The sequence below is a fragment of the Chiroxiphia lanceolata genome (genome assembly GCF_009829145.1).
Source record: "Chiroxiphia lanceolata isolate bChiLan1 chromosome W unlocalized genomic scaffold, bChiLan1.pri scaffold_48_arrow_ctg1, whole genome shotgun sequence".
Lineage (NCBI taxonomy): Eukaryota > Metazoa > Chordata > Aves > Passeriformes > Pipridae > Chiroxiphia > Chiroxiphia lanceolata.
The window spans coordinates 447,212-471,539 of NW_022476502.1; the positions used below are offsets into that span (position 1 = coordinate 447,212).

Here is a 24,328-nt window from a genome sequence, read left to right on the forward strand (position 1 = left end):
GGCTGAGCTCATTGGCTTGGGGGTTCCCAATGCCCAAGTCCATCTCTAGAACTCACTGGGTATCCTGTGTCCATAAAAACCTCCAAAACACCAAGATTCAGCCCAGAAAAACCCAAACCACCAAGATTCAGGCAAAAAACTCCCTCAGAAATAGCAAGAAGACCCCCGCCCCATACCATAACTGTGATTGCTAACAATCCCAACACCAAAACAGCAAAACATAGTCCAAACCAAACGCTTTCCATGAAAGTCCTGGAGCACCTTTCTCAGGATAATCACCTGCAAGAGAAAATACAGGGCTGATCCACCTTGCACTCATTTTATGTTTCTTGTTAGCATCCTTTGCTCTCCAAGTGAGTGAATTTGAGGGACCACTAAGTACCACTGGTACAGCTCCAACTGTAGGCAATTCCACTAGTGCTGGTTGTCCAGAAAGGAGGGAGGGATGTTGGTTACCTTCAGGTTTTAGTGCAGTTGGTATCCTAATACAACCCTTTTGGGATTATATCACTGGAGGGACTGTGGACAGGGTGGTTTTCCACAAAAAATATTCACTCCTCACCGTAGAAAGTTACCACTTAAAACTACGTTACCAGCTAAGAATTGGGAGGGTCCAAAAGGAACGTCTCTCTTTGTCAAGGTCTCCCGCTTCCCCCCAGCAAATGCGTGCCGGGCAGCGTTTGTTCTAAGTGTCCTCACGTGTCTAGGCGGGAGCGGGAGGATGGCGGAAGTGGCCGCTGCTTTAAGGCTTTTGGTCTAAGTGTCCCCGCGTGTCTCGGCGGGGTGGCAGTGGAAGCGGCCACCAGTTTGAGGTTTTGGTTCTAAGTGTCCCTGCATGTCTCAGCGGGAGCGGGGTGACAGCGGAAGTGGCCGCCACTTTCAGGCTTTGGTTCTAAGTTTTCTCGTGTGTCTCGGTGGGAAGGGATGACGGCAGAAACGGCTGCCACTTTAAGGCTTTTGGTCTAAGTGTCCTCGCGTGTCCAGACGGGAGGGAGGTGACGGTAGAAGCGACCGCTGCTTTAAGGCTTGTGGTCTAAGTGTCCCCGTGTGTCTCGGCGGGGCGGGGTGGCGGTGGAAGCGGCCACCAGTTCGAGATTTTTGCTTTAAGTGTCCTCACGTGTCCAGACGGGAGGGGGGTGATGGCGGAAGTGGCCACTGCTCTAAGGCTTTGGCTCTAAGTGTTCTAATTCCCCTCACTGACCTCCTTCCCTCTCAGCTCCCCTTCCTCTCCTTCCTCCTTCTCGGACCCCTGCACCGCCGCCGGGGGTTCATTTTGGAGTCAAACCCCACTTTTTTGGGTGGTCTCAGGCTCAAAAATCACTTTTGGGGGGTTTTTGGGGGGATTTTGGGGGGATTTGGACCCACCGTGGGGCTCGAGGGAGGGGCAGTTCCAGCCCTTCTTCAGCAACTCCAACTGTTCATTTCAATACATTTCAATAATTTTAGCAGCGTTCCTGGCCTCGTCCACCTGCCCCAAAGAAACGGGAGCTTCAAAATTTTAGAGGAGCTGGGGGGGTGACCCCAATTTTTGGGGGAGTTTCCTCAAGTTTTTGGGGGGATTTCGGGGAATGCCATTCCGTGCCCGCCCCTCCAGATATCTGGTTATCTTTGTTATGTGTTCTCTTTGTTATCTGGTTTTATCTGGTAACTGACTTTGTTACCCAGTCCCTCCCAGTGCTCCCAGTCCTTCCTAGTGACTCCTCTCACGGCAACTTCTAGATTGGCTGCATCAACCAGTCCCGTTGCTGGCGGGACTGGTTTCGCCTTTGGGATGTCCTCGATGCTCCCTGGCTGCTGTTGCACCTCCCAGCCCTTGGTGATCTCACGTGGCTCCTGTCACGGCGACTTCTGGACCGGCCGGATGGATTTGGGGTCTGATGCTGTTGGCGGGAGCGATTTTGTGTGCGGGATGTCCTCGAGGTTTCCTGGCTGTGGCTGTTCCTGCCAGCACTCGGTGCTCTGCCACGGCTCCTGTCATGGGCACTTCTGGACCGGCCGGATGGATTTGGGGTCTGATGTTGCAGGCGGGAGCGGTTTCGCCTGCGGGATGTCCCTGATGGTCTCTGCCTGTGCCTGCGCCTCCCAGGACTTGGTGCCGGCACACGGCTCCTGTCCTGGGGACTTCTGGACTGTAGGTGTGGAATTTGGGCCCGACGTTGCTGGCGGGGGTGGTTTTGCCATCGGTCAGGCCCCCGACTGCTGGAGCAGCTGCTGTCCTCAGTTTCTGGGAAGCTGCTGTGGGATGACCCCGATGTTCCCTGACTGTCAGGGCTGGAGCTGCTCATCTCCTGTGAGGGAGATTGTACAGACTGCTCCCATGTTGCCTGTTGGTTGGTATGGAGGTTGCTGGTCTCTGGTACTGAACATCCAGATGGCGGCAGCTGGGCACTGGGGCTGGGGTGACGGTCTCCAGTGCTGGAGAACTGGGAGACAGCCCTGGTAGCACCAGGCTGCCTGTGTTGGGGCTGATGGTTTCAGGTTCCCTGGAGCTGTCAGAAGGCTCCAGTCCTGACTGTCTGGCCACGCTGACACCAGCAAGCCCCGAGTCATCTTGGGAAGCTGTGAGGGGAAGCAGGAATGTCAACGCCAACCCAGAGCTGGGGCAGGATGGGCCAGAGCAGTGCATCCAACCCTCCTGGAGCAGAAGGCTCCACCAAACCCAACCTGGGCACCCACTGCCAGGCCCAGTGGCACCTGACCCAGGGTCACCAGAGTGCTTTCCTTGTTACCTCCCCTGAGACCAGCACAACCATCACATTCTCAGCTGGCTATGCTGTCCCTCAGGCCAGAGCAGTGTCTGTGGGTGCCCTCAGCAGCACAGGAGGAGCACAGGAGCAGTTCCCAGGGCCTGGGGAAGCAAACGGGTTCATGGAGGTGAGGACAAAGTGTCCAAAGTATGGGATTATCTGGCTGAGCTCTTCTGCTGGGTCCTTTTGCTTCAAGCCCTGCAGAACCCTGGGGGGCAACTTTGGCAACTTACCCCTGCTCCTCTGCCTCCTGCCTGCCTCCTGGACAAAGGCACTCACTGGCATCGCAGCGCCTGTGTCTCTCTTCTAGCTCAGCGAATGCAGTATTGCTCTCCCATGATGGTGCTCTGATGGGAAAAGGGAAACTGATGAGCTCCCTCTGCCCCGGCATCGGGCAGGTGCAGGGTGTCCCTGCCTTCCCCCTGTGCCATTTCCAGCTCCTGCGGGAAGCTGAACCCGGGACTCACGGAACAGGGCAGGGCCAGGACTGCTGGGGCAGGCCCTGGCACGGCACAGCACTTGCACCCCCTGTGTTGTGAGCCAGGCAGAAGGACACCAACCTGAAGGGGATTCGGATCCCCATGGTGATCATATCCCTGAGAAATGTGTCATCATTTCTGCAGTGGAGGCACTGGAGGGATAAAAGAGCAGCATGCAGAGCCTGTCCCTGCAGGAGAAACACAAGCAGCCAGAGTGAGGCCCTGGTGCTGCTGAGCCCCTGCTGTGCCCATGGGGGTGACAGAACCACTCCTACTTGGATGCAGTCCCTGTGGAACCAGGCGGTTCTGCAGGCCGGGCACACCAGGGTGTTGAAGGTGTTTCTGTCCTCCACAGGCTCCAAGCAGATGAGGCATTGGGTGCCCGGCTCTGGAGTCGCCTCCACTGCCTGCTGTGGGCTGTGTGCGGGGCAGAAGGCCCTGGGGGGAAAAGGGGTGGGTGAGGTGAGAAGTGCTGGGCCCTTCCCTGGTGGTGGTGAGGAGGGGACAGGAGGTACCTGTACGGTGCCACGAACTGGGTGACACAGCCTCCCTGCTTGGCACAGGGCAGGTGGAAGCTCAGGTTACAGTGTCTTGCCCAGCAGGGGATGGTGGCCCCGCTCTGGCCACAGATGCAGCAGTTCTGGAAAGAGCAGAGCAGCCCCATCAGCAGCAGCCTCAGGGCCTCCTCCTTGTCCCAGAGCTGCTTGGAAGGGCTGGGCTTTCTTGCTTGGGGTCTGGGCTGAGCCTAGGGCCCCCCTCCTGCCCCTGACTCCTGTCTCTGTCCCCCTTGTCCTCCTTTTGTCCAATCCACTGCAGTCTCCTCCAAACGCTCCTTTGCTGATTCTGAGAAGCGCCAGGTGGCTGTGCTTACAGCCCAGTGTCATGGTTTGAGATACCCCAAAATCCAATTCCCTAGCTCCATCCCCCCTCCCACATCTCAATCTAATGTGGGATGATTCTTTCCAGACAAAACACACCAGACTCAAGGTGGGGGAATGGGAATATATTACAATGACTGTACAAATAAATATAATACATTATACACACAATCACAACTATCTCTACCATGACATATAGTATTTACAATGGATCAGATCTCTTCTCCCCTCCAAGTAAAAGTCCAGGAGGGAAAGAAGGACAGATCCCTTCCACATTTAGGGCTGCAACTCCTCTTCTGTCTTCCATGCAGCAGTAACTGGATTGCTGTAGCTGGATCCCTTTTCAATACACACAAGGGGGTCTCCAAGCCCCTCGGCTCTCCTTCGGTCCAAGCGAAGGCCTCACCTGTGGACTGCCAACAGGGACCAGACTCGCGTCCCCACAGGTATATCACGAAATGCAGGGGCATCTTCGTGAAAGTCCCTTCCTCAGGGGATTCACCCCTGAGTCAAAACTTCTTGGGCAGCATTCAGTTGCAAGCCTTTGCCTCAAGAGTTCTACCAGAGCTCCCGTGCTCTGTCTCAGGCTGCCAGGCTTGTCAGCAGCAGCGAGGGGGGCCAAGGTCAACTCCCCCCGCATTCCATCTGGCCGTCCCGGTCCAGCTCCGGGACGTCTTTTGAGCTTCTCAGCTCCTCTCTCTCTCCAGTGCTGCATGTCCAAAACTCTTCTCCAAAATAGGAGTCCATCTCCCTCTTTTTCTCAGAGGGCTCAAAGGAGTTGGGGGGGGTCTGGTATCAGTTCTTACCCCCAGAACTCTGTCTCTCAGCTGCTGACTGACTCTCTTTTCCTCGGCTCTCCTTCCAGGAGTCTTCTCTGCGGTGCTGCATGTTGTTCCTGCTGCTCCTCTGGTTCAGGTCTTATCTATCCTGGCTCTCTGCCAGTCTCTGGACGCTGCGTCTCTGCTTTCTGCTCTGTCTCCGCTGCCCAGTTTGGAGAAAATGTCTTCTGGCTTAACTACAGACACTTAGTCTAGTCTAACACTGTTCCAAGTCTTTGCAGTTCCCCCCCAGCCAGGGGCTGGGAGGCCCCAGAGGCCCCGAGGGGCTCAGAGCCCCTTCCTCGTGGCTCTACAACATGGTTACTTCTTCTATTACCACACTACAACTCTTCTTTTCCGGTCTGGTTGTGGTATGTTTATATTTCACAGGAGCGCAGATTGGTTCAAAGCTCAAGTGCCACCACCCCTTGGGGGCTACCACCTTTTTTTTAATCTCTGGGGGAAAACCTGGTTCAAACCATTACAGCCAGGAAAAGGGCTGGCGGGCACCAGGTGGGCTGTTGGGGGGCAGCAGCTCCAGAAGAGTTTTCACACTCCTGGTCACATCTCTGCCACACGAGGTAGATGCTGTTTTATATCTGTAGGTCCAGGATTTCATGAATTGTTACAAATTCAGTGAGGGTTTATGTGAACTTTCTTCATGTTGCAGCTCTCCATCCTCTCCCCGTCCGTTTACCTTTCCGTTCAGAGTGGTTGCTTTGGCGTCACTCCTCCGCTCGTGCTTGGGGGTGATCAGGGTCCACTGGTTGGTGTCTGGGTCGTAACGCTCCGCTGTGTTGAGCTGTATGTACCCGTCAAACCCTCCCATGGCGTAGATGAAGTTGTCCACGACGGTGATGCTGACGTAGCAGCGCTGCGAGTGCACGGGTGCCACCTGCTGCCACGTCTTCTGGAGTGGGTCGAACCGCTTCACAATGTTGAAATAATCCGTGCCATCAAATCCTCCGATGACATAGACGTGGCCTTTCAAACCGAGCCTACACTGAGCCGTGGTAGGCAACAGGGCTCTCTTGCTCCCACGGGATGTTCAGCCACTTGTCGGTGCGGCCGTCGTAGGTCTCGATGGCGCTGGCGGTGCCGTCCTCGCTCCAGCCCTCGATGGCAAAGAGGATGGCGTAGGGCAGGCGCGGCCGGGTGAATGGGTTGGCGTCGGCCGAGGAGCTCTGGCCGTATGAGTTCAGGTCGTAGATTTCTGACAGGGCACTGATGATGAGATCTTTGCAGTCAGCATTGTCCTTCACATACTCGTGAGCTTTGACATTGTTCATGAAGTAGTCAGACTGTAGGAGTGCCAGTCGAACCTGGAACATGCAAGGAGGAGGTTAGAATACTAATGCTTGCCACAGCTTGGTGGGGTAGAGGAGTGGGACAGGGCACTGCAGAAAGGGTCAGGACTTGACAGTGGTGGTCCAGAGGACCTCTTTCTGATCTCCCCTTCTCTGCTCCTCGTCTTCTGACAGCGCGCACAGTAGGTTGTCCATAGAGACCGTTTTGGCTACCGGGAAGCGGTCTTCTAGCTGCACAGGGGGGAGATAAACAGTTAGACCAATCGCTAAGTTATTGTTGGTAAGTCTGATCAGGAGCATAGGCACTACCACAATTCCCTTATCCACGGCCGAAAGATGTGAAACGATTAAGTATGTCCGGTCAGGACTGACTGGGGTTGATGGTACAACTCTTGCTAGTTGCTCATATGAGCTAAGGTGTGTAGATGGATGTATTGCACACAGAATTATCCACGGAAGAGGTTTACATTGATTTTTTACTGGAACCGGCTCAGGAAGCGACCACTTAGCTATGGGGTAGTTGGGCGCGATGTCATGCGCAGAGCAGAGCGCAAGTGGGGGGTCACTTTTGTCGTCGCGCTCCCCCAAGCGCTCTGCTCCCCGTTTCCCGACGGTTCATTTTCGATATGCCTGATGTCTGGGAGCGATGAAAATGTTACTCTTTTCTTTAGCTTAGGTGAATGGCGTGGAGAGAGGGGTTCGCCATTTATATTAGTGAGGGAACGACAACTGGAAGTCCAGTGTCGCCCTTTTCCACACCTACGACATACGGTGTTGGGGAGGTTAGGTGTAGACACTGAAAGGCGAGGGCAATGTTTCTTAAAATACCCTTTTTCTCCGCATTCGAAACAGTGGTTAGGACCCGAAAATGCAGCAGCTAATAGACATGCTTTATGGGAGTTTGATCCGATGTTTTTGCACGCCTCGATCATCTCCAGCAGAATGGGTTCTTTTAAAAGCTTCAACGCTTTTTGGCAGTCCTCGTTAGCTTTTTCGACGACCAATTTGTTAAATAAAATTTCTTGGCATTCCTTTTGAGGAACTTGCCGGGCAATCGCCTCTTTTAGCCGATTAATGAAATCTGTAAAGGGTTCTTTTGGGCCTTGATTAATTAAAGTGAAAGAAGGGGTCGGCACATACGCGTCGACTACCTTCTTCACGGCCTCTAATGCCAATTCCTTACTCATGTCTAATATTTTGGGGTCTAATCTTGCTTGGTCCCCTCTGCTGGAGTAGTCTCCCTCACCATAAAGCATGTCTATGGCTTGTCGGGGAGGAATCCCCTTTCTCTCCATTTTATCGTTTACATAGGTTATGATCTTTTTCCTCCATTCTGCTTCGAACACTGAAGATTGCACGGTGGTTAACAGTCCCCCAATGACCGCCCTGATGTCAAATGGAATTAACGTATAAGCTAGAAAGAAAGACTCGAGTAATCCTATTGTGAATGGAGCGCCTAATCCATGTTCTACTATAGCTTTTTTGATATCCTTTAACATAGGATATGAAATGGGCCTCCACTCAGGTGCTCGGCCCTCATCGTAATAGACCGGGAATGCTCGGAGAAATTCGACATCCCGAGCGCCTGCAGCTTCCTCTCGGAAGGCCTTCCAGATGTCGGGTGCTGTGTGTGGCCTTTCCGGGGAGTGCGGACTTCGGTCATGGTCTCGGGTTGGGTAGCGGTAGGTGGGGTAGGCCTCGGTGTCTGATGTTTCATGGGTGTGGCCATATTGGCGGAAATGCTTTCTGACCTTCGCCCTTGCCCCGCCCACCGCTTCCTGTTTGCTTTCTCGGGAGGGTGACGTCTCTGGAGAAGAGGCGGGGCTGACGGAAGGGGGTGTGCGCGGTGATCTGTCGGGGGAGGGCTTTCTTGCTTGAGGGGGTATTGGCGGAGGCGGCCTCGATGGTGATATTACAGGGGCCCGCCTCCCTCTTTCGACAGTCTTTTCAGGGGAGGAGTCTCTGACATAGTCAGGTGGAGGTGGGGGTGGCTCATAAGGTGGAGCTGAAGGAGCCCACCCCCTTTTGCTCTGTCTTCCTCCTCCCCTTCTTGGGCTGTCCCGGGGTCCCTCCTCCTCGACGCCATTTCGTGTTCGCCGCATGTTCTCTTTCTCCTCCCCCCCGCCATTTTGTGTGACCGTCTTCCTCTTCTCCCTCCCTCCATCTTGTGCCCATAGGTCTCTGTCTTGTCTTTCTAAGTCTTGTCTGGGATGGTTAGTAGCTAAGTCACCGGTTTCGGTGTTTTCTTGCAAGAGACCGATGTTCTTGTTCATCATTTGGTGCTGTAGCACCATCAGAACTAGTCTCCAAACAATTAAAGCCTCTTTTGCGAACCGGTCACCCTTATCATTCTCTCGCCAGAGCAGATATCCGAGGGCCTGCCAGTTTTCTACGGTGGTATTGTCATTTACTTTATGTCCGTGGCGGTCCAGCCATCTGGCGAGAGCCTTCGCTGATTTTTTGTCAATCGGGTGACCGTGCTCAATAATAAAATCTTTGAGGCGTCTGTAGACAAATTTCTGGGAGGTTGAGAGCGTGAGTCCCATGATGTTATTCGGATTTCTCACTTGCTCTCGGTGTTCTCTCTCCCTTTTCTATTTTCTATAGTTGGGGTGAGGGTGTGGGGTAGGGTGTTAGGATGTCTTCAACCGCTCACCTGTGTGGTGCGCAGCTCGTGCAGCTTGTCAGCAGCTCACAGCTGTCCGCTGGGTTGAAGAGAGCCGGCGGAGCGATCCTCTCTCCTGAAGACGCTTGAGCCCAAGTGCAGGCACAGGAGTTCTCTCAATGTGAGAGCCCTTAACTGTGCTCCACGTTGGGCGTCACTTGCCACGGCTCGGTGGGGTAGAGGAGTGGGACGGGGCACTGCAGAAAGGGTCAGGACACAGTTGAGGGTGAAGGAGCAATGCCACATTTATTCAGGAGTACAGGGACTTAAATAGGGTAGGATTAGGAGGTGGGCTCAAGCTAGGGGAGGAGACAACTCAGGGAAAACAGGGATTGGATATCAGGGTGAGGATGGGTGGTAACTCTGGGTATCCAGGGGAAAGGACCAATGAGGGCTCCTTCTGCACTGCACCAACTGCAACCAATCGCAGGCAGAGGGGCGGGAATGCAGGGAAAAGGCAGGAAAACTGTGAGGGGAGAAGACAACACGGAGGATATGATTTTTGAAACAACAACTAGGGGTACAAACATCATTAGAACAACATAACAATAAACCGGGGATAACTGGGTATAACTGGGGTGAACAGTCCAGTCCAGATGAGTGTCTTTCCAGGTGAATAGTGTCCATTCCAGTAATAAAAGTTCATTCAGGGTTCGTAAATCCTCTTCCATGCCTGGAACCGCTCCCACTCATCTCTATTTTCTCCAGCAAATGCTGATGGTTTCCCCCTCGGCAGCCTTTGGGGACAGCTTCAAAGCTGTGCTGCACCCACCTGCCCAGCAAGCAGGCGATGTACTGCCTCCTGTTCTGCGGGTGGAAACCCAAGGGGTGGAAACCCCTGGAAGTTTTGAAGTTCTGTCCAATGGGCGCTCCTGCAAAGAAATGTAAACATACCACAACCAGACCGGAAGAGAAGAGTTGTAGTTTGGTTGTTGAGGAGAGGTGGCCATGTTGTAGAGCCACGAGGAAGGGGCTCAGAGCCCCACAGGGGGGCTTTGGCCCCCAGCCCCAGCGGGGGCCTGTGGGGACCTGGAACAGCATAAAGCTGGGCTAGGTGCCTGTAGTTATGCCGGGAGATGTACGCACAGGCGGCTGCAGTCAGGGCAGTAGTAATAGTCCGTGAATCTCCAGATGCCGATGCACTTCTCAAAGCACAACCTGGAACTGAGGAACTCACAGCACAGGTTGTGATGTGGTTTGAAGCTGGCTCCCTGCCAAGTCTCCAAACCTTACCACCAGAAGTCGTCCCCCCCCCAAACCTCAGGCGATGTCGATGGTAGCATACCACTTCGCTGTCTTGGACTCCAGCTCGTACTGGAGCTCCAACATGTCTGGTACAGCAGCACTCAATGGTGGCGTGACTTCATTCAAGCCACGATAGTCCACCGTCAGTCTCCATTCGCCATCTGACTTACGTACAGGCCAAATGGGGCTATTGAAGGGTGAGTGTGTTCTACTAACCACCCCTTGGCTTTCCAACTTGCGGATCATCTTATGGATGGGGATCACAGCGTCTCGATTCGTCCGGTACTGTCGCCTATGCACTGTCTTAGTGGCTGTTGGCACTCGCTGGTCCTCAACTTGCAGTAATCCTACAACAGAAGGATCTTCTGAGAGGCCGGGCAGGGCAGATAATCGTTTGGATTCCTCTTCAGTCACCGCGGCTATACCAAAAGCCCATCGGTACCCCTTTGGGTCTTTGAAGTATCCTCTCCTGAGGTAATCCATGCCAAGAATGCAAGGGGCTTCTGGCCCTGTCACAATGGAATGTTTTTCCCATTGGTCTCCTGTCAGGCTTATTTCAACCTCTACCACCGACAGCTCTTGAGACCCTCCTGTCACCCCAGAAATTGAAACAGTCTCTGTGCTCACATGTCCTGAGGGCATTAACGTACACTGTGCGCCGGTATCTATTAAAGCTTGGTATCTCTGAGGATCCGATGTGCCAGGCCATCGAACCCACACAGTCCAGTAAACTCTGTTATCTTTCTCATCCCTCTCCTTCTCCTGGCAGAAGGCAGGGCCCCTCTATTGGTTCTGGTCGGAGCATTCACCATTGGATCTTTGCTTCGGCTTTTCAGAGGCTTTCTTGTCATCCTGGAAGCGGACTCCAGACCCCCTGCGTCTGGGAGATCTCAGTTCTCTTTCAAAGAAATCTGCATCTACTACGTAGACAACTTTCTTATCGGCTTCCTTGCGTTTTAGTTCTCTCACTCTGGCCTCAAGTCTGCAAGTAGGTTCACCATCCCACTTCCTCATGTTTGCTCCATGGGCGCGCAGATAGGACCACAGCTCACTGGGCTTAGATCTGCGCTTAGGGTTTTCGCTCCTTCTGCGTGTGACGGAAGGAGATCGTGAGCGGGACCGGGACCAAGATCGAGATTGTGGTCGAGACCGGTCTGCTGATCTATCTCTGTAGCGTCTGTCCCTGTGGTCTCTGTAGTCATCTTCATAATCAGAGCGCCCGTAAGGCTCATTTCTCTCAGGTCTTCGTCTGTAACTAGAATCAGAATAGTCTCTAGAAAACTCATTTCTAGATTCTACTGTTTCTTTTAGATGTCGCAGAACCGTACACAGCATGCTCACCGGTGTTTCTGGCATGTTTGGAAGCATTACTCCTGCCAAGATATGGACATATGATGCAGGAGCACCCTGGATTATCTTCTTCCACATGGGCATTGTGCAAACGGTAACCTCTGGGTCATCAGTGACGGGATCGTATTGAGGCTCATCATACATAAGTTCCAGCAATGCCAATTCTCTTAGGTACTGGATGGCGTCTTCTGTCTTGGTCCACTTCCTCACGGGGCACGGTAAATAGTCTTTAAATGGAAACCTTTGTCTCACACTTAAGTTGCGCCCAAAGACTGAGGTCGGGTTTCTCCTCTGCAATTAAGCGATCAAGTTCACCGTCTCCGGAGATGGAAGCTAGTTGTTCTGCTTCAGTAGTTGACAGTATGTGACCTCTAGCCCCACGGTCTCGGCATCGGAGCAACCACGATAGAATTCGCTCACCAGGCCGACGAGTGTAATCTCTTTGTAAGTCCCGTAGTTCTGATGGGGTCATTGACCGCAACTCTGTAGTTTCCATTTTTGGGGATGGTGCTGCTCGTGGAGGTGGAGTTCTGGCACTGGCATCAGTATCAGTCCCCTCTCCGTTATCTTCTGATCTGTTTTGCTCTCCATCTGGTCGTAGGCTTAAAGTTTTGGGCGCCGATACCCATGACTTCCTTTTCACTACAGGGGCGAGAGGTATCTCAGGTGGTGTAGTCTGGGTTCCGCTTTCAGTGCATGTAGTAGAGGTGGCATTGGTCTCAGGTGGCAGGGTTTGAGTTTCCGCCTCAGCCTTAGTCTTCTGAGCATAGTCCACAGCAGCTCGATAGGCACTCGCCAGGCCCCAGTACAAAGCAAAAAACTGCATATTTGGGTCCTCGTAAGATAAACACCCTTCTGCCAGACGATGTGCCACCTCATGAGGATCAAACACCTGCTCTGGTGTGAAATCCCAACTAATGGGAGGTGTCACGCGCCCTACCAATTTACCAAAGTTGACCCAGATTCCTTGCCATCCAGGGACTGGTTTTCTCAAGGCCCTTCCCAAAGTTCCAGCAAATCCCTTTGAGTTTTGGCGTTTCCTGCAACAAGAAAAGCAGTACCACACCACCTTTCCAATGTTAAACACCACTTCCATGGCTTTTAGGAATAGTATAACTGTTGCCAAACAATTTATGTAAGGGTTGGGGCCAATTTTGATTCCAGGGACCTCAGCCACTAGGCCTTTGATGTCATAATTAAGGAAAGGCAGATATTGGTAGATGCCTTTTGGGTCAGTTCTCACGGGATACCCAGCAGCATATATAAAAACGGCCAAAATAACCAAGAAAATGAATAAAAAGGCCATGTTTATATATTTTTCTCTCTTTGTTCCCAAACAAAGCGATATTATATAACAGTAGGTTCTTGGCAAGTCTCCCGGTAGTGTTCCCAAACAATGGGCAGTGTTTGCACCAACTTGGCTCCCTTCCCAGACTTGTTCCCAAACAACTGTGGCAAAACCAAAACAAACCGGAGATAACCAGAGATAAACCGGGCAGAAACACCAGATAAGGTGATGTGGTTTGAAGCTGGCTCCCTGCCAAGTCTCCAAACCTTACCACCAGAAGTCCCGTTTCCCCCCCCCCCCCCAACCCTCAGGGAGAAGAGGGAGAAAAAACAACCAACTAAGAAAACCTGAAACGAGAGAGACAGCTAAAGTGATATATATAAATATATTTACACTTATGTTACAGTTGAAATATATACAATTTAAATATATAGAATTTCACAAGGGAAGGGGAAGGGGGAAGGGAAAGGGAACAAAACCAAAATAAAAGATATGTATATATATATATCCCAATCAGTAGCTCAAGATCTAGTAACTAAGAGTTAGCAAAGAAAATATCCCACCACTCTCCTTGGGACGACCGAGAGTCGCTCCGGGACAATCGCCGGCAACTTCCGCCTCCCAAGGTCGACAAGGCCCTACCAGGCCTCGCTCCCCAACACGGCAGACTCAACAGTAGGGAACCTGCACCTCCAAGCTGCTGGAAGGAAAGAGGGCGAAGGCTTTGAAGGGATTTGGGGCTGTTTTAGGGGAATTTGGGGGTCCTGGGGGGCTTTGAGGGGTTTTAGGATGTCCTGGGGAGGCTTTGCGAGGTTTTGGTGGGCCCTGGTGAAACAGGAGGTTAGGCCCAAAAGAGTTAACTAAGAACTTTGGGCCTGCTAACAAGCTGCCAACATCCCAAACGATCTGTGCTCCTTCTGTTCTACTTCCTGGACCAAAGCTTCAGAGAATAGTACAAGAACATGTCATAGGCCTAGAAGCAAGGAATTAGAAATACAGCAGGATCAGGTAGACATTTGAATAGGAGAAATAGGCCTGGAGCCAGGGCTTCTTCCAAGCTTCAGTGAGCGGGTCAGGAACAATGGAAGAGAAGGAAGGTCAAGCTGAGGAAGATGAGTTGAAGCCCCCAGACCCACCAAAACTGAGGGCCAAGAGAAGCACCGCCCCAAGCCCCGCCTGAGCTCCACCTGTACTCCGCCTGTTATTAATATGCATAGACAGATGTTGTAATCACCTGAATATGCATTTAATCCCAGCTGAAGATTGTCTAAAAATGCTGATTTTGTGTGAAGCCTTCGAGCAAGTTTGTCCAGCGCGAGCTGGCTTGCTCCCAACGTTGAATAAACAAATACCTTGCTGCTTAAAGATAAAAAGAAAAAGTCTCTGAGCAGTTTCTCAGACCGATTTTTCGGATTCACTGGGGAGGCTTTGAGGGGTTTTTGGGGATCCTGGGGGTGTTTTAGGATGAATTTGGGGGTCCTGGGGAGACTTTCTGGGGTTTTGAGGGGTCCTGGGGGGGGGGTTAGGGGGAATTTGGGGGTCCTGGGGAGAGTTCGGGGCAACCTGGGGGGGGCTTTGAGGGGTTTTTGGGAGGCCCTGGGGGTGTTTTAGGGGGAATTTGGGGGTCCTGGGGTGGCTTTGAGGGGTTTTTGTGGGTCTTGGGGGGGTTTGAGGGGTTTTGAGGGTTCCCGGGGGTGTTTTTAGGGAGAATTTGGGGGTCCTGGGGAGGGTTTGGGGGGTCCTGGGGGGCTTTGAGAGGTTTTTGGGGGGCCCTGGGGGGCTTTGAGGGGTTTTAGGGGGTTTTGGATGTGTTTTAGGATGAATTTGGGGGTCTTGGGGGGGCTTTGAGGAGGAATTTGGGAGTCCTCGGGGTGTTTTAGGGGGAATTGGGGGGTCCTGGGGAGGCTTTGAGGGGTTTTGGGGGGTTCTGGGGGTGTTTTTAGGGGGAATTTGGGGGTCCTGGGGAGGGTTTGGGGCATCCGGGGGGGCCTTTGAGGGAATTTGGGGGATCCTGGGGAGGGTTTGGGGCATCCTGGGGGTGTTTTAGGGGGAATTTGGGGGTCTTGGGGTGGCTTTGAGGTGTTTTTAGGGGGAATTTGGGGGTCCTGGGGGCGTTTTTAGGGGAAATTTGGGGGTCCTGGAGGTGTTTGAGGGGGAATTGGGGGGTCCTGGGGAGGGTTTGGGGGGTCCTGGGGGGGCTTTGAAGGGATTTGGGGGATTCTGGGTGTGTTTTAGGGGGAAATTGGGGGTCCTGGGGAGGGTTTGGGGGGTCCTGGGGGGCTTTGAAGGGATTTGGGACTGTTTTAGGGGTGTTTTAGGGGGAATTTGGGGGTCCTGGGGGGCTTTGAGGGGTTTTAGGATGTCCTGGGGAGGCTTTGCGAGGTTTTGGTGGGCCCTGGTGAAACAGGAGGTTAGGCCCAAAAGAGTTAACTAAGAACTTTGGGCCTGCTAACAAGCTGCCAACATCCCAAACGATCTGTGCTCCTTCTGTTCTACTTCCTGGACCAAAGCTTCAGAGAATAGTACAAGAACATGTCATAGGCCTAGAAGCAAGGAATTAGAAATACAGCAGGATCAGGTAGACATTTGAATAGGAGAAATAGGCCTGGAGCCAGGGCTTCTTCCAAGCTTCAGTGAGCGGGTCAGGAACAATGGAAGAGAAGGAAGGTCAAGCTGAGGAAGATGAGTTGAAGCCCCCAGACCCACCAAAACTGAGGGCCAAGAGAAGCACCGCCCCAAGCCCCGCCTGAGCTCCACCTGTACTCCGCCTGTTATTAATATGCATAGACAGATGTTGTAATCACCTGAATATGCATTTAATCCCAGCTGAAGATTGTCTAAAAATGCTGATTTTGTGTGAAGCCTTCGAGCAAGTTTGTCCAGCGCGAGCTGGCTTGCTCCCAGCGTTGAATAAACAAATACCTTGCTGCTTAAAGATAAAAAGAAAAAGTCTCTGAGCAGTTTCTCAGACCGATTTTTCGGATTCAAGGGTCCGGTGTCACTGCAGCAGGTCCGGGGTCACTGCAGCAGGTCCGGGGTCACTGCACAGGGTCCGGGGCCGGTGTCACCCCAGCAGGGTCCCTGTGGCTCTTGCGGTGTCCGGGCAGCGGCAGCGATCCCGGGTCACTCCTGGGCTCAGGGTCACTCTGGGGCTCTCCCCGGCCGTGGTGCTGAGCGAGCTCAGCTCTCGGGGCGGCAGCAGCAGGGCCCCGGGGCAGGACGGCGCCGCAGGGACTCTCCAGGCACCAGCCCCCGGGGTCCAGGGAGGAGAAAGTTCCATTTGCTGCCTGGCGTTTTCTGTCTTTTTTCCCCTCCCTGCCCAGCCCCAGTGTGGGGCAGGCATTCCTTCTTAAAGAGACAGTCCCTCCAAAACAGTGTTGGAAAAACGGCCTAAAATACTAAAACTCGTGAAACCACGACATTTTCCACCTCTGTGTTCTTTTCCCTTTTTCGTCATGCGGTGTCCCAGGGATCCTTGGTTCCATGAGGCCCTGCAGTGTCCCAACAGCTTCAGGGAGTTTCCCAGTCTTTCAGAAGATTAAATAGCACATTAGTCAACATCTTAACTGTGTTTATATCTATCATAGAATGACCTTTTCTTATGCCTGTGTCTAAAACTCTTCCTGTATGGAAATCCCTTGTGAACTGGTGACACGTCAGATGCTGCCGGGACATCGCACAGAGCTGAGGGAAGAGTTTTGATGTTTATTAACATGTATCATCTTTACATTTTTTTTATATTGGCCAGGAATAGAAATCTTTCTGTGGCTCTAAATCTCACCAGTTCCAGACCTCCCAAAGAACACAAACCTGAGGAGTTGTGGTTCCCACTCCAGTGGCACTTGGAGCTCCCTCCGTACCCAGAACACGGAGCTCCCTTGTCCCACAGAGTCCTTGGAAATGGAGGCATTAAGGACACAGCACAGGCTGTGGGGACCAGTTGCAGGGCATGGTCAGGGATTTGGGCTGGTTGTGACCCCAGGGTAGGACCCGGCACTTGGCCTTGTTGAACCTCCTCCAAGTGGCCTGGGCCCATGGATCCAGCCTGTCCAGATCCCTGTGCAGAGCCTTCCTGCCCTCCAGCACATCAACACTCCCCCCAGCTTGGTGTCCCCTGGGAACTGCCTGAGGCTGCACTCCATCCCCTTGTGCAGATCCTTGAGAAAGAGATTGAAGTGCCCTGAGCCCAGTGCTGAGCCCTGGGAACACCAGTGGCTGGAACTCCATTGCCCACCACTCCTTGGGCCTGGCCATCCCCACAGATGTTTGCCCAGTGAACAGGTGCTGCAGAAGGTGTTTGATAAAGGTCCTGTAAGCCCAGAATACTGGGATGAGTGCAGATTTAGCTCTGCACAACACAGAAATTCTTTCACTTTCTCTTTTCCTCCCTCTGTGGACTGAGGGATCTTGTGACTTCAGTGTGTGACTCCCTGTGTGCAAAGGGCAAATATGGACAGAATCGGGGGCAGGGAGTGTTTGGGGGATCTTGGGCTCTGTGCTTGACACAGGAGGTGTTTGCCATTGGTCTAAGACTATCTACTGTGCAAAGTGGACTTCAGTGAAGGCAGTGTGGACCTAATATACAGCAGGGGAAGGACTTCTGGGTTTTATTGAGCTGTGCCTTCCTCTGGTTTTGTTTGCTGGCAATAAATGAACATCCCTCTGTGTCTCGGGCAGCTCTTTCTCCAAGCCAAGCGGGTGGGAGTTGGTGCCAAGGAGCTGAAACCTGCAGGTCCAGCCTTGAGTGGAGGAAGCTCAGATTTGCCCAAGGTTGCTTTGAGTGCCAGGGCTTTGAGGAGGGAATGGTGGGGTGGGGATAGGGATAAAGTCTGATAGATTGTCAGACATAAAGGGTGTTGATTTTCTTATGTATTCAGACTGAATTAGGAGGTACCCAGGATCAATATCAACTGGAGATTGCTGATATCAATGTTAAAACAGGAAAAAAGTAAACAGGACACAAAAAAAGACATCTTTTTTAATGGTTTTATTAATACAAGATATTCACTTTGAATGCACTTCTGAGATCTGTCTAATTAACCACAAAAGAATTGAAGACTTACAAGTAAATTATTCCCAGGGGCTTGTCTGGTTAAGATACCCTCACTGAGAAGAGAGTGTGGAGGAATGAGCAGGCAAGGAGACCATCCCTGGGGCTGGGGAAGCAGGAACTCAGAGTCACTGGTTCCAGGTGGCAAATGGACTGTGGGATGTTTCTGTGAGAGCCCCTAAAGGCTGTGCTGGTTTCAGGGGGAGTACAGTTAAATTTCTTCCCCATGGCCAGTGCAGGGCTGTGTTTTGGCTTTGTGCTGAACACAGGGTTGATAATCAGAGAATCACAGAATATGCTGAGTTGGAAGGGATCCACAAGGATCATCCAGCCCAACCCTTAGCCCTGCACAGGACCATCCCCAAGGGTCACACCATGAGCCTGAGAGGATCATCCAAACACTTCTTGAGCTCTGTCAGCCTTGGTGCTGTGCCCACTGCCCTGGGGAGCCTGTTCAGTGCCCAACCACCCCCTGGGGGAAGAATCCTTTTCTAAGATCCAACCGAACCCTCCCCTGACAGAACTCCAGGCCATTCCCTCAGTCCTGTCCCTGGTCCCCACAGAGCACAGCTCAGAGCCTGCCCCTCCTCTGCCCCTCCCCAGGAAGTTGGACCTGCAGTGAGGTCTCCCCTCAGTCTCCTCTTCTCCAGCTGAACACACCAAGTGCCCTCAGTGTCCTCCCACGCCTTCCCCCCAAGGCCCTTCCCCATCTTCCTTGCCCTCCTTTGGACACTGTCTAATGGCTCAATCTCTCCCTTCCATTGTGTCCCCCCAGACTGCCCCAGTGGTGCAGGTGAGGCCGCCCCAGGGCAGAGCAGAGCAGGACAATCCCCTCCCTGGCCCGGTCATGCTGGGCCTGATGCCCCCTGCACAGGCTTGGCCCTCCTGGCTGCCAGGGCACTGCTGACTCAGGGCCAACTGGCCACCCACCAGGGCCCTTTCCTGGCACTGCTTTCCAACCTCTCCTTCCCAGTCTGTCCGTCCATGCGGGGTTGCCCCATCCCAGGGCAGAATCCGGCACTTCCCCCTGTTGTTGGGGACGGGGTGGGGGCACAGCGGGGCCGCACATGCAGGAGCGGGGAGAGAGGGAGATCTCCCGGGGCAGTCTGTGGCCGCAGGGAGAGCTGAGGGAGTCCTTTTGGGTTTGATCCGGGACCTGGTTTTTGACCACCTCTTTCCCTTTTCCTGAGGGGAAGTTTTTCTCCCCACGGGACACCTTGTGGAGAACGACTGAGAGAGAGAGACCGACCCATCTCAGAGCGAGGCATTCTGCTTTCAAGACTGCCTGTGGGGAAAAAGGGACTTCTTCTTTGCTGGCTGTGAGCAGCTGTTGAACTGCCAGGACAGTCCTGCCTTCTCTCCCCCCTCCCTGGATTGCCACAGGTTTCTCCCAGCACACCTGGGGAATTGGGACTTTGTTTGTGTTTGTTCTGAAAGTTTTTGATTGCACCATTTGTTGTTTATTTAGATTTTGTTAATAAAAAGCTGTTTCTTTTCCTTTTCCACACTTCCACCTGAAGTTTCTTAATTTCTAAGTTGTCATCTTGTTAGACAGGAAGCAAATTATTCCTTATGTTATTGTTCAAATAGAGTACCATTGGCCTCTCCAGTTGCGTGTTTGAAAATGGATTCTGTTTCCAGAAGTGCAAGAAGTTCTTAGGTCACCAGGGAGTTTGCTCTAACTGCCTGTCTGTGCTGCCATGGAGCCCTGAGGGAGCAGGAAAGCAGCTGAGCGCAGCAGTTCTGGAGCACGGGGTTACTCCTTCCCAGGAGCAGGACCCAATGGTTGCCTTTGTGCAGCATGATTAGGTGCCTCTGCGCCCAACGCTTGAGCCTGCCCAGGACTCGCTGGACGGCAGCAGAGCCTTGTGGTGCCTCAGCCACTCCTCCCAGTCCCATATCATCAGCAAACGTGCTGAGGGTGCTCTCCGTCCCTTCTGCCAGGTCACCGGGCAACCGGTCAAACGAGGCTGGCCCCAGCGCTGAGCGCCGCGCTCACAACCCTCTGAGCTCTGCCATTCAGCCAGGCCTCAACCCCCTCAGTGTCCACTCATCTAAGCCACACTTCCTGAGCTGCCTGTGAGGGTGTTCTGGGAAGCAGGGTCAAAAGCCTTGCTGAAGTCACGGCAGACAACAGGCACTGCTCTCCTCTCACCTACCCAGCCAGTCACTCCAGCACAGAAGGCTAGGAGACTGTCAAGCATGATTTTCCCTTCCTTTTATTCCACAGGCTTAGAGATGACATGCAGCATGAGCTGTTCTGTCCCCTTTCTGGGGATGGAGGTGACTGTATTTGACCTGTCATTTCCTGGGTCCATCTTGCTGCCCTTTTTGAAGACTGGAGTGATGTCGGCTTTCCTGCAGCCCTCAGGCACCTCTGCTGGGGAATCAGCGTCCCTGATGTGCTGGCAGTGTTCCCTGTGCCAGGGGCAGGAGCAGAGATTTGCCTTGGCCAGGGCTGGAGCCCTGGAGTGGCACTGCCTGAAGAGCACTTTTCATCCAACAGTCCTGGGTGGCTGCCCCAGGGCCTGGCATTTGACCCTGCGCTTGCTGCAGCAGCAGCCGCCCCGACTCTGTGGTTACCGAGGGCTCGGGACCCGCCTCGGAACCTCGGTTGCCAAGGGGCCACCTCACACTGGGGGGGGGGTTGAGGCCATCCCTGCCCATATTTCAGGTGCAGGGTGCTGATGTCACAGTGGCCACTGTGACCTGTGGGGCCAAGGGCACAAAACCGGACTCTGGGCTCGGGCCCAGTGTCAGTGTTTCCTGACTCAGAACGAGTGAAGGAGCATCTTGGAAGAGACCTTGGTGTTCCAAAGAGAGACGTCCTGCTGAGAGTCACCATGGCGGACAGAGACGAGCAGGCCGCCGAGGAGAGGCAGGACGCCCCTGAAGAGAGAGAGGAGCAAGCCCCCGAAGAGAGGGAGCAAGCTCCTGAAGAGAGGGAGCAAGCCCCCGAAGAGAGGGAGCAAGCCCCTGAAGAGAGGGAGCAAGCCCCCGAAGAGAGGGAGCAAGCCCCCGAAGAGAGGGAGCAAGCCCCCGAAGAGAGGGAGCAAGCCCCTGAAGAGAGGGAGCAAGCCCCCGAAGAGAGGGAGCAAGCCCCTGAAGAGAGGGAGCACGCCCCTGAAGAGAGGGAGCAAGCCCCCGAAGAGAGGGAGCAAGCCCCCGAAGAGAGGGAGCAAGCCCCCGAAGAGAGGCAGGAAGCCCCTGAACAGAGGGAGCCAGGTGAGAGCAAAGTGCCCCTCCGGCAGCCTGGCAGAGGGGCTGTCAGGGTGGGCAGCAGAGGTGCCATGCCCGGGGCCATTGTCTCTCTCTCCTCCAGCCTGCGTGCTGTGTCAGCGATCAGAGGCTGACCCGGTCATCTGCGGACAAAGAAGTTTCGTACTTGGGCTCTGTGTCCACAAGTTCTGCCTGGTGAGTTCCTCTGCAGGCTCCCTCCACTTTTTGACAGGCAGTCCCTGTCACTCTCTCCTCATCAGTGAGTGTCCTTTTCCTGCAGTTTTTTGTCAGCAACTCTCCTGACCGCCCGGTTCAGCGACTAGAATTCTGGAATATTCACGAAAGGGAGATCCCAGATATAGTCTCCCAGGCGGCTCAGCAGGTGAGAGCCTGGCAAGAGCAGGGAGATTTGGGCCAGGCAAGGTTTGCTGGAGCTCAGCCCAGACCCCGAGCAAGAAAGCCCAGCCCTTCCAAGCAGCTCTGGGACAAGGAGGAGGCCCTGAGGCTGCTGCTGATGGGGCTGCTCTGCTCTTTCCAGAACTGCTGCATCTGTGGCCAGAGAGGGGCCACCATCCCCTGCTGGGCAAGACACTGTAACCTGAGCTTCCACCTGCCCTGTGCCAAGCAGGGAGGCTGTGTCACCCAGTTCGTGGCACCGTACAGGTACCTCCTGTCCCCTCCTCACCACCACCAGGGAAGGGCCCAGCACTTCTCACCTCACCCACCCCTTTTCCCCCCAGGGCCTTCTGCCCCGCACACAGCCCACAGCAGGCAGTGGAGGCGACTCCAGAGCCGGGCACCCAATGCCTCATCTGCTTGGAGCCTGTGGAGGACAGAAACACCTTCAACACCCTGGTGTGCCCGGCCTGCAGAACCGCCTGGTTCCACAGGGACTGCATCCAAGTAGGAGTGGTTCCCTCACCCCAGGGGGCACAGCAGGGGCTCAGTAGCACCAGGGCCTCACTCTGGCTGCTTGTGTTTCTCCTGCAGAGACTGGCTCTGCATGATGGACTTTTATCCTTCCGGTGCCCCGTCTGCAGAAATTGTGGCAGATTTCTCAGGGATATAGCCAACATGGGGATCCGAATCCCCTTCAGGTTGGTGTCCTTCTGCCTGGCTCACAACACAGGGGGTGCAAGTGCTGTGCCGTGCCAGGGCCTGCCCCAGCAGAGGGAGCTCATCAGTTTGCCCTTTTCCCATCAGAATACAAGCAGCACGGGAGGACATTAATGCTTTTGCTGAGTTCGGAGAGAGACACAGGCGCTGCGATGCCAGCGAGTGCCTTTGTCCAGGAGGCAGGCAGGAGGCAGAGGAGGAGGGGTAAGTTGCCAAAGCTGCACCCCAGGGCTCTGCAGGGCTTGAAGCAGAAGGACCCAGGGGAAGAGCTCAGCTTCAAAGCTCCCATGCTTTGGACACTTTGTCCTCACCTCCATGAACCTGTTTGCTTCCCCAGGCCCTGGGAACTGCTCCTGTGCTCCTCCTGTGCTGCCGAGGGCACCCACAGACACTGTTCTGGCCTGAGAAACAGGATAACCAGATGGGAATGTGATGGCTGTGCTGGTCTGGGCACATGTAAGAGACAAACAAACCTGGTGACCCTGGGCCTGGTGCCCCTGGGCCTGGCAGTGGGTGCCCAGGGTGGGTTTGGCAGAGCCGCACTGCTCTGGCCTATCTTGTCCCAGGTCTGGAATGATCTTGTCCCTCCTGCTTCCCCTCACAGCCTCCCGAGATGACTCAGGGCTTGCTGGTGTCAGTGTAGCCAGACAGTCAGGACTGGAGCCTTCTGACAGCTCCAGGGAACCTGAGACCATCAGCCCCAACACAGGCAGCCTGGCGTTACCAGGGCTGTCTCCCAGTTCTCCAGCACTGGAGACCGTCAGCCCCAGCACCAGTGCCCAGCTGCCGCCATCTGGATGTTCAGCACCAGAGACCAGCAACCTCCATACCAACCAACAGGCAACATCGGAGCAGTCTGTACAATCTCCCTCACAGGAGACGAGCAGCTCCAGCCCTGACAGTCAGGGAACATCGGGGTCATCCCACAGCAGCTTCCCAGAAACTGAGGACAGCAGCTGCTCTCACAGTCGGGGGCCTGACCGCCGAAACCACTCCCGCCGGCAACATTGGGCCCAAAATCCACACGTTCGGTCCAGAAGTCCCCATGACAGAAACTGTGTGAGAGCACCAAGTCCTGGGAGCAGCACCCCCAGCCAGGAAGCAGCAGGGACATCCCGCAGGAGAAACCGCTCCCGCCGGCAACGTCTGACCCCAAATCCATCCGGCCGGTCCAGAAGTCGCCATGACAGGAGCCGTGTGAGAGCACCGAGTGCTGGGAGCCGCATCCCCAGCCAGGAAGCATCAGGGACATCCCGCAGGCAAAACCGCTCCCGCCGGCAACGTCAGACCCCACATCCATCCGGCCGGTCCAGAAGTCCCCATAACAGGAACTGCACGCCAGCCCCAAGTGCTGGGAGGCGAAACTCAAGGGAAACAGCAGCCAGGACTTCCCAAAGGCAACACCACTCCCACCAGCAGCCTCGGACCCCCAATTCATCCCGCAGATCCAGAAGTCGCCGTGACAGGAGCCGTGTTAGAGCACCCAGTGCTGGGAGCTCCACTCACCGGTGGGACGGTGAGACAGGGACCCACCACTGACGTGTCCCACATCAGACAGAGAGGAGGAGGCCCCCAAAGGGAGGGAGCCAGGTGAGAGCAAAGTACCCCTCCCGCAGCCTGGCAGAGCTGCTGTCAGGGCTGCCAGCGTGGGGCCAGGAGTGGTGGCACGGGGAGGCAGGAGCTGTCCAACCATCCCAGGGCTGGGACTCTCCTTTCCTCAGCAAGCAGGGCCCAGCTGGGGCAGGGGACACCTGCTGGGACACCCGTGCCCCCAATGTCCCGTCCTCCCCAAGGCCTCCAGCTCTGCCCTTCAGCCAGCCAGGCAGGGACAGAGCAGCCCTAGGGGTCGATCCCGCAGGGATGTTTCCCTGGCCCCGCAGAGGTGCCATTGTCTCTCTCCCCTCCAGCATGCCTGCTGTGCCAGCCATCAGAGGCTGACTCGGACATCTGTGGAGAAAAACTCCAGAAAATGGGCTCTAGGCCCACGAGTTCTGCCTGGTGAGTTGCTCTGTGGGCTCCCTCCATTTTTCGACAGGCAGTCCCTGCCACTCTCTCCTGATAAGTGTCATTTTTCCTGCAGTTTTTTACCAGCCACCTTCCTCACCACCCGGATCATTGAGGAGGACTCAGGGCTTTTCTCCCGAGGGATATCCAAGATATAGTCTC

The 24,328-nt window shown here is 54.4% G+C and overlaps 3 protein-coding genes and 1 long non-coding RNA gene across 4 annotated transcripts; 2 read left to right on the forward strand and 2 right to left on the reverse strand.

Moving 5' to 3' along the window:
• Positions 1 to 2,737: 2,737 nt before the first annotated feature.
• LOC116781504 (G2/M phase-specific E3 ubiquitin-protein ligase-like) lies at positions 2,738 to 5,897 on the reverse strand. Its single transcript, XM_032677173.1, has 7 exons — positions 5,877 to 5,897; positions 5,620 to 5,832; positions 3,742 to 3,971; positions 3,502 to 3,664; positions 3,308 to 3,414; positions 2,981 to 3,094; positions 2,738 to 2,848 (listed from the first exon to the last, which is right to left on the reverse strand). Exons 1-7 carry the CDS (start codon positions 5,895 to 5,897, stop codon positions 2,761 to 2,763), a joined length of 936 nt encoding a protein of 311 aa, XP_032533064.1. The 3' UTR covers positions 2,738 to 2,760.
• Positions 5,647 to 9,705, reverse strand: LOC116781482 (kelch-like protein 10). Its single transcript, XM_032677162.1, has 2 exons — positions 9,668 to 9,705; positions 5,647 to 6,246 (listed from the first exon to the last, which is right to left on the reverse strand). Exon 2 carries the CDS (start codon positions 6,209 to 6,211, stop codon positions 5,921 to 5,923), a length of 291 nt encoding a protein of 96 aa, XP_032533053.1. The 5' UTR covers positions 6,212 to 6,246; positions 9,668 to 9,705; the 3' UTR covers positions 5,647 to 5,920.
• A 10,830-nt stretch (positions 9,706 to 20,535) lies between these two features.
• LOC116781505 (PHD finger protein 7-like) lies at positions 20,536 to 22,370 on the forward strand. Its single transcript, XM_032677174.1, has 7 exons — positions 20,536 to 20,754; positions 21,146 to 21,241; positions 21,327 to 21,428; positions 21,585 to 21,709; positions 21,787 to 21,949; positions 22,037 to 22,143; positions 22,250 to 22,370. Exons 1-7 carry the CDS (start codon positions 20,671 to 20,673, stop codon positions 22,368 to 22,370), a joined length of 798 nt encoding a protein of 265 aa, XP_032533065.1. The 5' UTR covers positions 20,536 to 20,670.
• LOC116781488 lies at positions 22,273 to 22,921 on the forward strand. Its single transcript, XR_004354892.1, has 3 exons — positions 22,273 to 22,366; positions 22,500 to 22,618; positions 22,767 to 22,921. It is a non-coding gene; the product is annotated as an uncharacterized LOC116781488 (long non-coding RNA).
• The last annotated feature ends 1,407 nt before the right edge of the window (positions 22,922 to 24,328 follow it).

Excerpts from the sequence above, each read along its gene's own strand:
- LOC116781504 (XM_032677173.1), bottom strand. The coding sequence starts at position 5,897 with ATGTCATCGGAGGATTTGATG. Across the intron at positions 3,095-3,307 it reads GGGATCCGAATCCCCTTCAG|AGCACCATCATGGGAGAGCA; the intron begins GTTGGTGTCCTT and ends TTTTCCCATCAG. Across the intron at positions 2,849-2,980 it reads CAGGAGGCAGAGGAGCAGGG|GCCCTGGGAACTGCTCCTGT; the intron begins GTAAGTTGCCAA and ends TTGCTTCCCCAG.
- LOC116781482 (XM_032677162.1), bottom strand. The coding sequence starts at position 6,211 with ATGAACAATGTCAAAGCTCACGAGTATGTGAAGGACAATGCTGACTGC.
- LOC116781505 (XM_032677174.1), top strand. The coding sequence starts at position 20,671 with ATGGCGGACAGAGACGAGCAGGCCGCCGAGGAGAGGCAGGACGCCCCT. Across the intron at positions 21,242-21,326 it reads GTGTCCACAAGTTCTGCCTG|TTTTTTGTCAGCAACTCTCC; the intron begins GTGAGTTCCTCT and ends CTTTTCCTGCAG. Across the intron at positions 22,144-22,249 it reads GGGATCCGAATCCCCTTCAG|AATACAAGCAGCACGGGAGG; the intron begins GTTGGTGTCCTT and ends TTTTCCCATCAG.